Source organism: Pholcus phalangioides, unplaced genomic scaffold, assembly GCF_987345545.1.
Source record: "Pholcus phalangioides strain wild (caught in Gottingen) unplaced genomic scaffold, Ppha-v1.0 ptg000009l_1, whole genome shotgun sequence".
In the NCBI taxonomy this organism is placed as follows: Eukaryota; Metazoa; Arthropoda; class Arachnida; order Araneae; family Pholcidae; genus Pholcus; species Pholcus phalangioides.
Window position 1 is genome coordinate 39,666,502 of NW_028301602.1, and position 19,259 is coordinate 39,685,760.

Consider the following 19,259-nt stretch of genomic DNA (forward strand, 5'->3'; position numbering starts at 1 on the left):
CTGCTTACTAATTTGCATACTTTCTCTCGAAAATTGTAAAGAGATCTAATTGTTATGAAGCCATGCGTTGATATTAAAAGTAAAGGGGACGAGGGGGGGGGGAAAGAAGAGTTATAATCACTCGAGTGTTTGGGACATTCATATTAATTCAACCCTGAACTGCCCGTGCCCTCACATCCTGGAACAGGACGCCCCCCCCCCCCAGCCTGGAATCTTTCGCGGGCCCTTCTATACTTAATTTATAGCATGAAAAAGCAAAAAATGATGAGATCTGTCAGCCCAACACCACCTATAGCAGTGGTACTAACCTTTTCGAGCCCGCGGCCCGGTTTCATTCATTATTGTGAGTCGAAGGCCCAATCTAATACATGACCAACGGAAAATGAATAAGGAAAAATGAAACGCTAATCACTCGCAGCCCGGGTTGAATGAGGACAGGGCCCGGTACCGGGCCGCGGCCCAGCGGTTGAGAAACGCTGACCTATAGCACAAGGCCTCGGCACGAAACTTGTGATGTCAATAAAGAAGGCCATTTCTCCTATTGCCATTGGATATATTTCAAAAAAGGTAAAGATATCGCGTGCTACATCCAATGGCAATAGGTGAAATGGTCTTCAGTGACGTCACGAGTTTCGGCCTTATTCTGTAGGTGGTTTATATTAGAACTCCTTAATACATATGAAGGCGTATATGAAGGCGTCTTAGTTTATATAAAACCTTATACAAAAAAAGTCACCTTAGTGTTGGTCGGCCCCGCCCTTGTACGGGGAAATCCACCCCCCCCCCCCGATATCTCTGCTCATGGTTAAGAGAATTTAATAAAATGATGCCAAAACGTTTGAAAGATAAGAAAAAAGTAGATGTACAACCCCCCCCCTCCTTATCATCCACTTCAGCCATCTTTTTTCCCCCGTGGTTATCAACACAGGTGGTCGAAACGACCAATCAACGATGATTTAAGAAGTGAATTCAGAGTACAAAACTCATTTCTATTGGACAACATCACCATCTACGCGCGTGGTATGACACAGCTTGATATTATCAAGATGTTGATTGTAGATAACAGAAATTCACGTGCACTACACACTACATCTCTCGACAGCTTTCTCAGAATCTTTCCTTCCAATATAAAGAGGAACGAAGACAGACATCATCCTTTTTTATAAAAAAGGTTAAAAATGGCCGGTAAAGGAAAAATCGGAATAGTTGGAAGGTAAGTGGTGTTATTTCTTTAGAAATACACGCGTTATTTTATTTGAATTTTGCTTGAAAAGTTAACACTTCGCGTGTTTGATAAAAACCAGGGGGGGTCATGGCCCCCACAAGGGGTGGGCTGGCAAGGCTCCAGCCCTGGGGCCCGGGACGATTTTCATTATTTTTGTTTTTTAACGCTATAAATCCATCATAAAAGGGCCCACGAAAGTCTGGTCGGGGGGGCCCGCAAAAGATTCCAGCCTAGGGGTTCTAGTCCAGGATGTGGGGGACCATGGGGGGGGGGTCTTCAATCTTCTCTCCCCCCCCCGTCGGACATTGCGGGCCGAAGCAAATTTGCATGAAGCCCGAGGGCCAACAACAGGCCCCCCTTTTTCATTTCAACAATAATCATATACTCAATGTCAAAGCGAGCAATATCAAAATATACCCCATTTCTATTGTATTTTTTTAGCCGGGGGGGGGGAGGGGGAATGGGGTTGTCAACAAGTCAAACAACCATACACCAGTCATTCTACGGTACCTAGTAGTGGCGTCTTAACTGGTGGTGGTGAAGGACCAGCCCACACAAACGGGCCCAGGTCTCCGAACATGACCCCCAGAAGGATGGGCCTGACGTAGCTCTAGCATAGGCGGAGATAGACTTGGCAGTCTGGGGGGGGGGACACGATGATGATGATGCCAATTCATATGTACACACATATAAATTAGATCTGTCCACTCTACTTTTGATGCTGGGGGCCCCCTCGCCCTCCCGTGTCTCCACCTATGAGCTCTAGGCCGGGACCCGGAAGGATTTTGAAAATTTTCCCCCCACACTATAAATTCACGAAAGGGCGCTGACGGATGTGGGGGCCCCATGGCTCGAGTTAAATAGGAGCATTGGCGTACACAAACAGGGGTTTTGGGGTTCTAACCCCCCTGAGCAAGCCCGTCATTTGGGGGGGGGCGTTGTCCCTCCCCGGCTTTTGAAAATACACTAAATATGGTATATATTATATATATACACAAATATTCGTACATTGAGTACATGTTTTTGCCCCCCCCACCGGCGAAAGTTGAAATGACGTCCCTGCGCCCTTGAGTCAAGATTACAGTGTTATATTGCAGGGAAAAAACACCCCCCCCCCTCAGAAGGAAAAAAATCGGAAAACCCCCCCCTCAAGAAAATTCTGGGTACTCCTACGAATAGGAGACCTATGTTATTTGAAAATTTAATGAACTCTATATTCTTTTAGATTATTTTATTATCGGTTATAAATTTTCATTTTCCCTATAATTTCATTTTTTCATTTAATTCTTATAATTTTTTTGGAAACATTTTTAATTAATGAATTTTCATCAGTTTCGAAATACTTTTTTCTTCTAGCCTAATGCTTGAATTATTTCTTCCAATAATTATGAAATCATTACTCTTATTAGTTCTGAAATTATTCTTCTTCAATAACTATGAAATCATTTCTCTCAGTAATTACTAGAATTATTTCTCCAAATAACTAATGAGACCATTTCTGTCATTAATTCTAAAATTATTTTTTTTAATAATTTGAAATCATTTCTCTTATTCATGCTGAAATTTTTTCTTCCGATAATCACAAAATCATTTTTTTCATTAATTCTAAAATTGTTTATTTCAGTTTTATGAAATCATTTCTCCCATTTATTATAATTTTTTTTTTCAATAATCAAGTCATTTTTTACTAATTCTAAAAATTGACTTTGAAATTTCTCCCCCATTAATTCTTAAATTATTTCTCACATTAGTTTAGAAATATTTTCTAAAATTAATTTTGAAATCACTCCTTGCACCAATAACATTTCATCATTTAGGTTTTCATTCCGCATTTCTATGAATTCTGTATTTAAGTAAGTTTTTTCATTGACAAGCCATTGCAAAAAGCTTTGAGGGCCACATTTTGTCTACAGGCGTTTTGTTTAAAACCCCTGATCCATGTTAGTGTTAAATTCCTTACTGAGAAAATAACTTTTTCCTTACTTAAATTTAAGTTTGTTCAGCTGAATCATAAATTTAAGACGAAAATCATTTTGATATTATTCATACAGATGTAAAATTCTCTAGAATATACTTTCAGAGAATATTCGAGAATATTCTCTGGTAGGACAACTATTATAAATAACTTAAATATTCTTATAAGTTCTTGATGAGAATATTCTGCTGTTATTTATATATATAATATAGTTACATATAATATCCTTGAGAATATTCTCTGGAAGGATTACTTTCATAAATTGCTGGGGAATATTCTTATAGAAAATAATAAGAATTATTCTGAAGTAATTAATAATAGTCCTTCCAGAGAATATTCTTCAGTAACCGAAATCTTTCCAGAGAGAATTATCAGGAATATATGTAATAATATGTATTATGATAAATAATCTCAATAAATAACTTGAGAATAATTATTATTTTGGATAAGAATATTCTCTAGTAATTTATAATAGTCCTTTGAGAGAATATTCTCTGTCCCCGTCTCTCTTCCTGTCAAGAAGATGGGAATATTGGAGTTTGTAGACACCACAATATTAAAGTTTGAAAGCAAGAAAATTAAACCAACATGGCTGAATTGCACAACTTTTGAAGAAATATGAGTGATAGAGAATTTACGTGTATGTGCATTGAAGAAAACAACAGTTCTGTATCTTAGAATGAAGGTGATTATATAAGAATAGCTTCTTTTATATCAATTGACTTTGATTTAATTTCTTTTATTGTGAACTTATTTCTGAAAATTTATTTAATTTTAAAATAATTTTTTAAGGTTTTAATATGAAGGTTTCTAAAATCTTTATAACCAAACTTTTAAAACCTCTCATCATGACCATCTCTTGAACTAAAAGTTTGTCATTGGGGGTGATTACACTAAAAATGGTTTTGTTGTAAATGTTTCAGGCAATGAAAACTGATTTATATTTCACGATATAAACAAAATTAGTAAAAAAATTTAAATTATTTAAAAGAAAAATGAATATTCTCGATTATTCTCCAATTTTTACATCCAGGAGAATATTCTCACCTCACATCTCTAATTATTCAATTAGGCCTAAATTTCTTCTCCCAATATTAAATGCTTTTAATGTACATTATTATTTCATAGTAGTTTTAATAAGTTTGGACTGTATGTTACTGAAAAATAATCACATATTTAAGTAGAAAAGAAGTTTCTTTGTATGTGTTTTATATAAAAATTCTTAATTTTATAAATTAATATTATTAATACCTCATTTTATAAACTAATGTCTATTGAAATAGTTACGACACAATTTTTCTTATCTAAGTGTAACACGAAAAAATTGTCTGGCCATGTTGGAGTTATGATTTTGAATACTTTTTCATCCATCATGAATTTATATGCATACATTGAAACCTCGCTACAACAAAACTCTGAATAAGGATAATCATTGTACAAAGAAATACTTTTTGGTCCTCAGAGTATCATCATATTGAGGTTTCACAGTATATTTGTGTTGCTGCTTTTATAATAATTATAAGACACTATGAAAATGTTTTTTTGTCTTCTTTTACAATATTAAAAGTGGCTTCATTGGAAGAGGATGGGCAATGCTCTTTGCAAGCGTTGGGTACCATGTATCTATATACGATGTTGAATCTAGTAAGATTGAAGATGCCTTGAAAGATATCGAGTTTCAACTCAAAAGGTTGGAAGATGCTGATTTGTTGCGAGGAAAATTGACTTCAACTGAGCAACGCAGACTCATTTCCAGTTCTAAAAGTCTAAAAGAATGTATGGAAAATGCTATCCATGTTCAGGTAAAGTTTGTATTCTTGTTATTGATACAGAAAATTATAATAATCTTTTAGTTAAAATCAAAGAATTATATGCTACACTCGTCATTATGTTTTCAAATTATTTATGTAAATTTTTCATAAGAAATAAAGCTATAGAAATTTTGATTGCCTCAATTTTGAGTGTAATTTGTGGCTCAATTTTTTTTTCACCTAATTGTTTTGTCAAAATTTTTTCGATAAGTTATAAAAGAAAATGAGAGAGTGTAAGAGTGACATTTATGTGCAAAGGATCTTCTTTAGGATATTAACACATTGTTCACTAGACACGAGTTAACTTGTGTTTTTATAACCATACGTAACTGGTGTGATGAGTTTTTCCTTAATCTGATATATTTAAATACAATTAATTATTTAGTACCATTCATGTTACCTGAAAATTCATGTTTGTATTCAGTTATAATATAAAATACAGTAAAGTATTGATAAGTCGTCACCTCATGTTACCGAAAAACTATGACTGCTTAAGTGGAGTGACGACTTAAGCGAAGTGCCGTCAGTTTGAATGTGCAATATTGTAAAAATCATATAAATTTAAAATAATATAGCATTTATTAAAATATGAATGAAAATTACAATATTAAATTTACAGATTACAAAAGAAAAAAAATAAATTTTTTATCTTTTTTGATCTCTTATTACTTGAATTATTGTGGTAAAATGTATTGGTACACTTTGATTTGTACTAGTAATTTTTAATTTAGACTAATCATTAGCAACTGTTAGAATAGTTAGCTTTTCTTTACAACAGAACTATTGCACTTTAAAATTAAATTTCATGTCTATGTAAAATTTTTTGCATAGTTTTTTTTTACATAGTTTTAATTCTTCATCAGTAGTTCATGATATGACTACAAGGTAATCTCAAACACAGGATCTACTTTGGAATTGAGGAAGGGGGGGGGGGGTCCTGGGCAGGGAAAAATAAACATCAGAAGACCTCAACTTTGGAGAGAATGTCTGGTTTTTCTATACAGATATTTTATTAAAATTTGAAGCCCTAAATTAGTGGAGCCAGTGCAGAAATCAGGTCTATCTTGAACAGTACCTAAGGTTTCAAAAACCTTAGTTGGCAAATGAACTTACCATCATAACTTTCGTTTATTAAACTGTATCATTTTGGTATTTGGTACATAGGCTTTTATGGTGACTTTTATTAATATGGCAGTGCTGTTAACAACCTCTTTTTTTAATGGGAGCCATAAAAATGATCTGTTCCTCTCTCCCAAACTTTTTCATAGTTACGACTTAACCAAAATTAGTGAACCAGAGTGACAACTTATTAATATGATGATTTAACAAGGTTTTACTGCACATCCAAATTGTATATTTTTATATTTTATTTGTAAGGAAAAAAATAATTGAGTTTTTTTCTCAATAAAATTAATGACACATGAGAATATAAGTAGTAAAATACTTAGATTGTTCCATATTTTAAAGAGAAATTATGCTTAACTTTTTTAAATATTGCAACTTCTATTGTATTTATATCAATAAAGATTTTTAATTTGTGTGTTTAGACAAATGAGACAATGCTTTAAACCTGTTGAATATTTTTAGGAATGCGTCTTTGAGAATGTAGATTTGAAGAAGAAGGTTTTCAAAGAAATGGATGATATAGCTTCAAATACAGTTGTTTTGTGCAGTTCCACCAGTTGTTTTCCAGCATCATCTTTCTCTGAGGGTTTGAAACATAAATCTCAAGTTATTGTTGGTCATCCAGTGAGTTTTTTTTACATCTAATATTTTACAGTTATTTAACTTTTTTTTAAAATCTATAAATCGTTGTGCTTGTGCTTGAACAACTTTGAGGTGATCATCAATTGGAAGTTACTCAGTGGCGGATTACCGCACAGGCGCATGAGGCGCGCGCCTGGGGCCTCGGCAGAGCGGGGGGCCTCCAAATAGTTGTGTGCTTCATCCTACATATGAATTTACATGCGCATCAACAAATCTCTTGAACTAAGTACAGTATCTGCTCTCCCTTTTTTTTTTAACCGCAATTTTTTTAAATTTTTTTTAATGTATACTGTACGTATGAGTTATGGAAGAAAAACGGGAACTGAAAGAAGATAACAATTTACAAGACGCAGCTCTCAAGGGCCAGTTCTTCCCCGACAAAGAAAGAAGAGACATTGTAAAGCGATCATTCAGGGAGGGTCATTTTCAAACAGTATTTCCCTAAGGGCACAAGCAGGAGGAGGGATGAGAACAGCAGGTCCTAATGTCTGTCCGAAATGAAAATTGGAGTGAAGGCATAAATAGATGTCTCATTCCACAGTATTAAATGCTTTTATGGGCGCCAATAATACGACAGCTTTGGTGTAAGCTTTTGTATACAGTATAATGGATGGCAAGATGGCTGCGGCGACATCGACAGGAAGAGACACTCGTACTAATTAAAATGAATGTAGTAGAGCTCTTATTGTGATTTTGTCTCCCACTTGTTTGAATGAAATACTATAAGCTGGTTCAAACAACATATACATTTGCAATCTATGACTGGAACCATACGACCATATGACAAAAAAAAAGTGGGGTTTGAAATGAATGCTGAATGACATGCATTCTGAATCACTTGATTTTTCTGTTTCTCTTTTAACACTCCCTCCCCGGCTGAAAAAAGTCAAGGGGGTTTCTTTTCCTTCTTTCTAAAAAAAAGAGCTTGGTCAAGGAGGCTTGGGTAGACAACATCTTTGTGTCAGACCGAAAAGTGTTTATTGTTAATGTAATTGTAATGTGTGTTATTGGAATGAAAAAAATTTTCATGCCGATCCTCAAGATTTCCTTTAGGATTTAGATTGCAGAATCTCCAAAAATAACGGTAAGCAAAACTAAAAATATATAAATTATCTGATAAATTTTTATTTGAGCATTTCAATTTAACTACAGTAGTCTCTCGAGAATTCGGTCGTGCTCTAATCCAGCACGTCCAGTAGTCCAGGATATTTAGGTGGTGTGGTGTCACTTTTCTCCTGATGCCCTAACCCCTTAACACGTTCTAATATTTCTTAATTGCTGATCAAGTCCTGACTATGTCTTTGCACGAAATTTCATATATTATTTCAATGGGTTTCTTCAAAGTTAATCCAGCAATTTCGGTAAAATCTGGCACACTGTGGTCTAATACGTACCGGATTAGCGAGAGTCTACTGCAGGAACCTTTGAGGCATAGCAGGCCATATTGAAACATTTTATAAAGTACGCGGGCCACAATGTTATACTGTGGCATTTTTCGTTATTAAACGAAACGGGGGGGGGGGCATAATATAGAAGATTTTTATTCACTCTGAATACAAATAATGCAAAGGCCACAACAGGCAGAGTGCCCAACGAGGTGGCTGAAAGAGAAAATAATAATAATTAATATAATAATAGTAAAAATAAAATAGAATAAACAAATAAAAAATAATTTCTAAAAAAAATTTTTTTAATAATTTCTTTCATTGACAATAATTTTAATTCATTCTGAAATAATTTCTTTCATTACATTTAATTCATTCTGTAATAATTTCTTTCATTAAAAATATAATTCTTATATTTACTCTGATATAATTTCTTCCCTCTATTGAAGAAATGTTTTTCTATTAAATATTATCAGTATCTTTATATCAAATCAAATATATTATATTTGAGATATTATCAAATCTTTATTAATCAGTAATATTAAATTACTAAAACTATGACGGATCTCTATTTTTGCCGTGTGGATGAAGGCACATCTTAGATTACTAAAAATATGATGCAGAATTTTACTGTGATTTTTTTTTTAATGGGAGTGTGATTATTTTTCATCTAGTACCAGAGAATATCATTATATTTCCTTATCTTATTTTTGTGTTTATGGTTTTGGTGATGCAAAAATAAAAAAAAAGTTATGATTTTTCATAATATTGTTCATTTTAGTGAACCATCTCGTTCTTATTAGGGCCAAAAGGGTGCAGTGGTGGATAAACGCAAATTTGTGGGTGGGGGCGGTGGTTGTGACCATGTGTTCAATTTTTCAGGACGGTTCTGATTTTTTTTGGAAAAAATTCTGAATTTTCCCCCTTTTTTAAGCAAATTTATTTTCTTGGTTTGTTATTCAGTCAAAAACGTAGAAAACATTTTTTTTTTCCATTTAATTTTTCTGCTCTCGGGGGGGGGGGGTGTGTGTGACAGCCCCTACCTTTAATCCGCCCCTGATAGGGGGGCCTCCAGATCAGGTTGCGCCTGGGGCCTCCCAAAATCAAGATCCGCCACTGAAGTTACTAAGTGCTATAATAAGTTGCCTGTATGTGCAAGACTGATATAGTAGTCTTGTGCATACAGGCAACTTGTTATCACTCATAGTAGATTCCAGTAAACAACCAGCCTGAAATTTCAGAATGAAATGAGATAAAAACCATATTTATCACACACTCAAAAATGCACTTAAACTAAGGTTTTTATAGAAATGAAGCATTATAATGACTGACTGACTGACAGGTGGGTTCATTGTATCACGTCCAATTAGGTTTATTAGCTCATTTAACTTTCTTGAGAATGTGGCTCTGTATGCACTTAATATTATGTTATTTATGCAAGCTTTGCAAAAATATATAACTTATCAAATTGTTTCGTTTTTTAAAAAATGGTTACCATAGTCCAAAAAAATTGTTTTTTAATTATTAATTATTTGTAAAAAAAATTAACCAATCGATATGAAAATATACAGTTTAAACTAAAATATCTGTCATGGCATAGTTTTTTGATGAATTGAAAAATAGTTCAATATTTTACCCACAGATAGCACTATACCATAAAAATGTGACACGAACAGTGCATAATTAATGTTCATTTGGTGTACAATTACATAAAACTATCACATTGTAATATGAGCACTCTTTGTAACTTGGACTACATCCAAATGCTACTCAATTTGAACCCATGCACTTCCTAACATCGATTGTGAAAGAGCCTCAATCACTAGGATTCTTATCTTCAGTTTCTGGATGTTTCCACACGAGGTTTAATTTTGTCTTAAACCTATCCCTACAAGTAGAAATCAAAGGGGGACCAAGGTGTTCATGATAGAGGTCCATCTCATTCAATCTGTCTGACAGAGAATTCCTGACACTTGGCTATCTATCACTTTTCATGTGTTATGCCAAGTTTTTTCTATGACAGAGCATCATCTGTGACTGAGAAGTCTGAATTATTTCTTAATTAAAAAAAAAAAAACCTCTATCCCGTGATAAATATATTTGTGCAAACCATACTTTTTTATTGCAATTGATTGTCAGTTACAATTTTTAAAATGTGTCAGTTTTTGCCCACCCTGTAGGCTATATTTGTGGTAAAGACATTTATTTGGAACCTGTAAAGGCAGGAAGACTCATGGAAATTAATTTTCATGAATTTAAAAATTTCTTCTCGCTTTATAACTATAAAAACCAGAATATATTATAGATTAAATTTTTACTATAACCCATATAGTAAAACTAATGGAACATCACAATATTTAGACGTAATGGCGATAAATGAATTCAAACCACTACACCAAAAAATAACACGAGAATCAAAGGAAAGTCACACACGCATAGATCATGTCTTTTATAGAACAAGAGGGAATACTTCACAAAACTTTACAGTATTTAACACTGATATCACTACCCAATATTGGGAAGTATAACCTTCCTTGAAAAACAAGAAGAGAATTTGAATGATGAAAATGGATGAAATAACGAAAATAGATTATTTAAGGTTTGGACAATTCATATCAAAAATAAATTTCAATTGCATACGAGAAAATGATTCTGTACAAAATACAGACATCTCTTGGATATAATAACATTGAATACTAATCTCTGGACTAAAGTTTCAAAAAATTACCCTAAGAAAACTAAAAAACAATGGATAACTAAGGAAATACTTGACAGAATAAACCTGAAGGAAAAGCTACATAAAAAACATTAAAAAAAAAAATCCATACATAACCTTATATGAGAACAAGTACAAAAGTTATAATAAAAATTTAAATAAAAAAGGTAAAACAAGAATACTTCCAGATGAACTTTAACGCTTGTGAAAAGAATAAACGATTGCAATGGTAATTTATTAGAAGAAATGTATTAAATAAAGATTTGAAAAAGATATATATTACCAAATTTTGAAAGTCCAACAGAACTTGCAAATAAATTTAATCAAGAATTTATCACGAGAAATATAAATGATGAGGAAAATGCAGATAATTGTACTTGTATAAAACAAGAAGGCTCCTCGAACACATCAATAAATTCCATGTTCTACCTCAAAACTGAAAGTCATATACTGAGATAAATTGTGGCAGAAATGAAAGAAAATAAAGCAAGTGGCTATGATCACATTACACTTAAAATGATGAAAATTATCTCTCACTACCATGTAGATGTATTAAAGGATTTAGTGGATTCCTCAATAACAAATGGAGTATTTTATTCTGAACTAAAAAATTCCCTCGTACATCCTATATTTAAAACTGGAGATTCCAATGATACTAACAACTATAGACCTATCTCAATTCTCCCAATTTTTTCAAAAATTTTAGAAAATGTATGAAATACCAACTGCTCAATTTCCTGAATTATCAAAAATTCTTTGCTGCCAATCAATATGGATTCCAAAAAAAAAAAAAAAAATACAGAAATGGCAATTCTAAAATTAACGGGCTTGATAAACAGTGGAATAAATAAAAATAAATATTCAATAATAGTTTTTTTGGACCTAAAACAAGCATTTGATTATGTGGATCTAAAAATTTTAACAGAGAAATTATATTCAGCCGGTATAAGAGAGGAAATATCTTAGAATGGTTTAAATCATACTACTACACTAGACGACAAGCTGTCATAATAGAGAAAAAAATTAGAAATTTTCAAGAAGGAAAAAAGGCGTCCCACAGGGGTCGGTCTTAGGGCCGATACTATTTTTAATTTACATAAATGAACTGAGTAAACTAAATCTAAATGGTAGCATTATATCTTTTGCAGATGACACAGTTTTATATGTTGAGGATACAGAAACAGATAGTTTGGTTAAAAGAACAGAGAAGGACCTAACAAAAATAAATCACTGGGTAATTAAACACAAATTAAAAATAAATACACAAAAAACTAAATTTATGTACACAAAAACAAGAAATATAAATGACGGTACAGAAATCCACGTAAAATTACACACTCACTGCCAATCTCAAACTATATCAGTATGCAATTGTGAAGAAATTGGTAGAGTGTTCAATTATGAATACTTAGGAATAGTTATACAAGATAACCTAAAATGGAACATACATAGTGAAAAAATGATAAAAAACTCAGAATGTATTCAGGAGTCATTTATGAACTTAAATACATAGTTGGTAATAACTTCTTGAAAGATATCTTCTATGCGTGGGCTTATTAAAATATAAATTATGTGGAATATGTGTCTGGGGAGGAGCATATTATGAAAACGTAATCTAGACAATCTTTTATTAATTCTCTTAATTTATTGTAATGTTCCAATAGGAAACAAAAAAATACAGTGCCACATATTGACACTGAGACAGAACTACATGTACAGAATTTATAAATTTATCAAAAATGCGAAGAATGGTTAGTAAAAAATGAAAATAGAACCTCGAATAGATATGAAAATATCTATCAAGTGCCTAAAAGTAACAAAACATCCATCATTTCAAAAAAGTTTTTGTTACACCGCACCAAAAATAATGAACTTCATCTACTCTAGTAATTACACAAATAGTAATAAAAATACAGATTACAATGTCTTTATTATGATCAAAAACACGGATATTAATGCAGTACTTTGAAATAAATTATTGCACCAATGCATATTAATTATATACTAAAATACATCTAATGAAGAAAAGAGCTGTTGCTGAGGGACAAAATCATGTAATTAAAATCATATAGGCCTGCTGGAAGGATTTCATTGTCCTTTTGGGCTACATAGTGTATACACTATGTAGCCCAAAGGTATTATATGTGTGTGTGTGTGTTTTGTTGTGCAACATGTTTGTATTTGTATATTGTAATTTGCTGTTTGTTCATTTTAATTTTTTTTTTTTAATTTCTTGTGGTTTTCTTTGAAATGATTATGGAATTTGAGTTTATATTTGTTTCATCAATGGAATAAAATAAACTCCAATTAATTTCTGTTGATACAAGTTATTGTTTTTAACCCATAGGTCAATCCTCCTTATTATGTACCTCTGGTTGAAGTGATTCCGGCACCATGGACTGATCCATCAGTTGTCCAAAGGACAAAGGCCATCATGATAGAGATCGGACAAAAACCAGTTGTTTTAAAGAAAGAGGTAGCTGGATTCGCTCTTAATCGTATCCAATATGCTGTTTTGAATGAATGTTGGCGATTAGTTCAAGTGAGTTCTCATCCAATATCAATAAATATCTTATTCAATTTTTATTGTATTTCTGTCAGTTATTATCTGTTATATGCTAGCATTCTTTTATGATTAATTCACACAAATTTTTTAAGCTTCAGGAGTTTCTTGACCAAAATCTTAACACAAAAAATTCAATTTCATGTGTTAAGATTCATTACAATTCATTTTTTTTTTTTAATTTTTCATACATACAAAAACTCAGTGATTATTTTTAATCAGAGGTTTCCAAATCTTTTGTTCCATCTCCTTATTTAGTAAAATTTGTTTTTGTCATCTCCCCTCCAGTACCATCTTAAGTGTGTCATGGACCCCCAGGTAAAGATACTTTTCTGAGGCCCTTACTGTTCAGAAATGCCTGCTTACAAATTTACATGCTTAACCTCAAAAATCTTAAACAGATCGCATTACTGTGAGGCCTCTTTGTTTCGTGCGAGGGTGGTTCAGTGCATTAAGACAGCACTGCCTTCTTAGCAGCACATGCCAATTTCTTTTTCTGTGTCATTATATTTATATATATTTTTGTTTCATAAATAATAATCTCTTCATTTAATGCTTTCTCCATCAGAATGACATAATGTCCGTTGAAGATGTAGAGACAACCATTTGTCATGGCCTGGGACTAAGGTATGCATTTCTTGGACCATTGGAGACATGCCACCTGAATGCAGATGGTAATATTCATTATGATTCTTACTAGGATATACTATGCTCTAATGTTCTAAATGAGATATGATATAAAAAATTAAATTTTTTGTAGTATATTGCACCCATGATGTTGGATGATGGTGAAATGCCATATCTTTTAGTTAGTTTTTTTTTGACATTATAGTTCTAAATTGGAAAAGTTTTATGTTTTCAATAAATTTATGTTAAAGAAATGCTTATACTGCTACTACGTTGTCGAACTTCCCATAATGTACACAGCTCATTAACACACTTTTTGAATTTTGTGAAATAGAACTTCGGTGTACAGGGTTCCAAGTTCAAATGTCCTTATTTTTTGGCAGTTCCTACACTCCACAAGAAGATTGAAAGGAGAAGTACATAATTATAGGAAGCCACACTCAAAAAGTTTTTGTAAAAAAAATCAGTGCTCTTTTACGTGTGTTTGTTGTTGTTCAGAGGGGAAAATGGCCCAATGACCATATCACATGGTAGAACACCAGGACCATAACGAGGCTGGGCAACCGGGGCACTGTCTCCAGCCCACAAATGGGAGTCCGCAAAAAAAAACTATACAATTATTTTTCCCAATAATCCTAGGAGGGCCCCAAGAAAAGGACTGTCCTGGGGGGGGGGGCCCGAGACGGCACACGTAATGGTCCTGTAAAACACACATTGATTTTAAGATTGTTGCTTTCTACATTAAAATTGTTTGGGGATTCCCCTCCTCGTTAAAAAGTCTCGCCACAGAGAGCAACAGGCCTACAATGATGTAATTATTCAATGGTTACACTTCACGCATAGTTAGAAAAATTGATGGCACCCTTACACATAACAAGCATTACACTGAAACAAACTCTACGTTAAGTTTGCTGTGCATACGCACAGATTCCAACATGTACCAATTCGTTAGAAATTCCGCAAAGGAATGTGAGTGAGGTGCATGTGTGTGGTTTAGTAGTTGTAGCCCTGGGCTAGAACACTGTCTGTCCTATTCTTGTGAGGGCCACGATTCCCAGCATAACTGAGTTAAAGTTGACCCTCAATTGCATAAGTACTTTTCAGTAAGTTTTGACATCTAGTTGGGGTAAAAAATTGGTTCTTTTGGTCACATAGACTACATAAGTACCAGTGCTTCATGTTAGTACCATGTTGCAAATGTTGATTATACAGTCAAGATGGCTCATAATTTAACTTATGAAAAAAAAAAAAAATTTAAACACTATACAAAATATTTAAAAACACTACTGAAAGAAGTATCTACTGGTGAAGAACTGATTAATGAAGATGAATGAAGAAATTTGCTTTTAAATTATTTTTAAAAAATACTTTTTTCATCTTTTCATTTGTTAACCCTTCAAAATTACCAATTGCTGCATACAGCTCAAGAAAAATTAAAACTGTCTCTGAGGCCCAGCACTAGTACTCACAGATTTGGTTTCTATTATATATACAAATAGTGTGGGAAATTTTTTTGTTGGGAATTCACTTCTTTGATGTTCTGTCAAGTTTTTATTTGTTCGAAATTATTATTTTTAAAATTTCTTAATTTTATTACATTCATACATATTTCATACTTTTTTCTTATGTTGCAGGTATGATGGATTATTGTAAAAGGTATTCAGATGGCATATATAATGTATCGCAAACATTTGGTCCCAACCCACGAATGGAAGGAGAATTAGCCAAAAATGTCCATGAACAGTTGTGCAAAATATCTCCTATGGAAGATATTGCAGAACGAAGAAAGTGGAGAGATGGATGCTTAGCATCTTTAGCTAAGCTGAAGAGAGAACTTGGCGACAAGTGATTTTGAATACCACTCAAGAGTTCTGTGCTATTTTTATGCAGATAGATGTTTGATACTCTTGCAAAAGAATCACTAATTTTTTTTAAAAACATATACAATAATTGTTAAATCATAGAATTTTTAATATTTTTATCTCTTTTTGACATGTAATTTTTTCCTGCAGACAATAAATCCCTGTTGATTTATTTGCTTTATGCTTCGAAAGAATTTTTTTAGTCAAGCCCAATCAACTTGCTATAGATAAAAAAAAAACAAATGAAACATCAATAAATGCTTGCGCACATCAAGTAATATGTACTTCAACTTGTGCTTGGAGAAAACATTTTTTCTGTGCACACTCTGTTGAAGAAAATTCCGATTTCATAATTGACTTACATTTTAAAGAGGCAAACATTTTTTACTTTTTTTGGTTATTAAGAGTTGCAATCCTGTTTTTCTTCAATAATTTTTTATTTAGAATTCTCTCATGAACAATTTAAAATCAATAAATTTTTTAAAAAGTATATTATAGATTTAAAATAATGTTAAAGAACACTATTATATATATCTGATAAGTTGAAAAAAATTATATGAGCAAAAACAAATTTATAAATTTGATTTATGAAATATATTTTTAAAAAAAGTGAGGGCAATTTTTTATGAAAATCAAAATAAGAGTCTTGTGAAATCAGATGGCAATAATTGCGCTATTTTACAGTCCATGGGTCCAACCATTCACGGCCTGGGGGAGGAAGACCTCATGCACATAAGTATGTCATAATGAGACTTGGTACTATGATTTGAGATTAAGTACGGAAATCGGTAGGCCAGTACTTCAAACTTCGAGGCCAAGAGCATCATTTTGATAGGGGTGGGTGTGGTGCTGTTACGATGGCCCAGTCGCAGTACGCACATCAAATTACTTACAATGAAATTGTACAATAAGTAGTTTTAAATCAATTCAAATAAATATAAACTTTCATGTCAGGAAAATTGAGGGGGAAAATACTATCATATATCCACATTTGATATTGCAAAGTTAATCCTTAACAATCCTGAAGATGAGGTTCATTTGTTCGAAACCTTGAACAGTTGGTCTCATATAAAACAATTTTTACCAATGTTGCTTTCTATTTTGTGTTATAACATTTTCTCATATCCCACATCCTTTTCAACTGTTTCTAAAACTTACCGAATCTGCATGAAAACTGCCACAGTGTCAACCACTGAACTTTATAAAAATGTACCTTTTTACAAAAATAATATATTTTATTTTGATTTTGTGCAGCTGATAAATGCTTCACCTCCCCCAATGGGAAAAAGAAAAAGCCCCGTCTCCCTTCTATTATCAAACTTTGAACAAAAGCTGCCTCCGCTCCCTATCAGTTGATCTGGCAAGTTGGGGGGGGGGGGGGACGATGGAAAACACGTGTTATCAGGAAAAGAAAGAAGAGGGTTTTAAGGAAGCGAGATATCTCTCTCGGAATTGCCGCAATACAAGACATCAAGTTAGGCGAGATATTTCGTCATTGACGCTGTAAGGGTTAATAAATAAAAGTATTAAAAAAAATTTATATTGAGTTTATTTTTTTTAGTAAAAATGCAGAAAAATTCAACCGCGATCCTTTCTTTTCACCTGGCAATATTTGGTTAAAAGCTCGTGGTTTATATTCAAGTTTGGCATATAAACGCTGGATACTGGAGCATACTGAAGGCGGGGATGACGTTCTTCGTACCTTGAATCGCGAGGTAGGTAATGACAATGAAATAGGCATTATCAGATTTGTCTTCGGAACATCTAACAGACGATATTTTATTTACGTTGCGAGCCTCCTGAGATATAGGCCAAAACAATTTCGTTACGAAAACGGGCCGCGAGCCTGGTGCCCATACCGGAAGACATCAAACTGTTTTTCCTCCCCACATATTGGTTGCAAAATCGTTCATTTTTTTTTACTTTACTTCAGACATCTTCAACTTGTTTCTCGCGAGCACTTGATTAACGTTCCTTGTACAAACTGTATTCATGGACTGAAATCATCCTGATTTCGTGCATTCGTATTCCAAACATGCCGCGTAAGGGTGCTCTTTTCTTTTGATGATGGGTACGGGCAGTGCTCGGGATTAGAAAAAGGTTGAAGATCTCTGCTCTACCTACTTTAAAAAACGAGACTTTTTTTTCGCCCCTTTAACTCAGGCTTTCTCAAAGTGGGCTTCGCGCTTTCTAAAGGCGTCGCCATCCTTCGTCATGGCTTCGGGTCGAGGTAGAGAAATTGAAGTGTAAGCTTTGAAGTGGTTCTTTTACATGGGAAAATATCTACCAAACTATTCTGTAGAGCCGCAGTTGAACCACGAATTGGGCAAAGAAGCCGAGGGTGACAAAAGTTTGAGAACTACTGCTTGAAGCTAAAATTCTGCGTTTTTGTTGTCAGGCATTAGAATGAAGCTGTCTAATGTAGATCACAAACTAAGAGTTTTTTTAATGTTCCAAATAAGTATCATAGATCTCTTGAGAGAATCTCTCGGGAAATGAAATTCGAATCATGGTTTGAGATGATCACTCTTTTCGTCATACATTTACCTTCACTATATATAGATACGCAGGGAAAGGGAAGCTCAGAGGACCCGTGACCCCCCTCCCTCCCCCCACAAGTCTTCAAAAAATTTGAAAAAAATATTTCTTTGAAAATATGGGAAAAAAATATTATACTCTTTATATATGCTATATTAACCAATTTCTCTGTTAATTTAAATGATTTTTGAAGGGTAGTAACTTTAAATTTCCCGGGAAGAAATTTCTTGAACCCCCTCCAAAGGTCTATCCTGCATTTGCCCCTGTACCATCGGCGTACGCAAAGGGAGGGGGGTATAACGTAACACACCCCCCCCCAGAAGAAAGAAAATTGAGCCGCCCCCCCCCCCCCCCGGTAAAATCCTGCGTGCTTCTATGCCCTGTACATACGGAAATATTTGTGAACAAGGTAGGGGAGATAGAGAACCTCTTCTATACTAGCCTACATAGTCTTGAAGCCTGATAAAGATAACTTACGGGGAAAAAAATAAGTTTGGTAAAGCCTTAAGAGTTACACCTTTTTAGAATGCGAAAAGAAAAAAACTTTCGACGGAAGAAAAATAACATTATCCGAAGTCCTTATAACAACAAACGAATTTTTTCCCCATGTTATGATATTGGTTCATTCCGTTCCTTGCAAAAATGACAACAATACCCAAATGAAACTATCCGTGATTATAATAAGCGGCGTGTTGACTATATTCCGATCGCTTCCTGAGATATGAGCGTTTGAATTATTTCATTATGCAACTTTTTGCGAATGCACCAGTATCGTAAGATGATTTAAAAG

General features: G+C 33.5%; 1 protein-coding gene across 1 annotated transcript; it reads left to right on the plus strand.

The window, feature by feature from the left end:
• The first annotated feature begins 995 nt into the window (after positions 1 to 995).
• Positions 996 to 16,112, plus strand: Had1 (beta Hydroxy acid dehydrogenase 1). The gene is made up of 6 exons (XM_089236163.1): positions 996 to 1,213; positions 4,768 to 5,002; positions 6,599 to 6,760; positions 13,227 to 13,421; positions 14,011 to 14,116; positions 15,704 to 16,112. The coding sequence occupies exons 1-6, from the start codon at positions 1,179 to 1,181 to the stop codon at positions 15,916 to 15,918; spliced, it is 948 nt and encodes a 315-aa protein (XP_089092289.1). The 5' UTR covers positions 996 to 1,178; the 3' UTR covers positions 15,919 to 16,112.
• The last annotated feature ends 3,147 nt before the right edge of the window (positions 16,113 to 19,259 follow it).

Bases quoted from the DNA above. Each gene is read 5' to 3' on its own strand.
- Had1 (XM_089236163.1), top strand. From the start codon at position 1,179: ATGGCCGGTAAAGGAAAAATCGGAATAGTTGGAAG. The intron at 1,214-4,767 runs GTAAGTGGTGTT...CAATATTAAAAG, and splicing joins AAAATCGGAATAGTTGGAAG to TGGCTTCATTGGAAGAGGAT. The intron at 14,117-15,703 runs GTAATATTCATT...CTTATGTTGCAG, and splicing joins ATGCCACCTGAATGCAGATG to GTATGATGGATTATTGTAAA.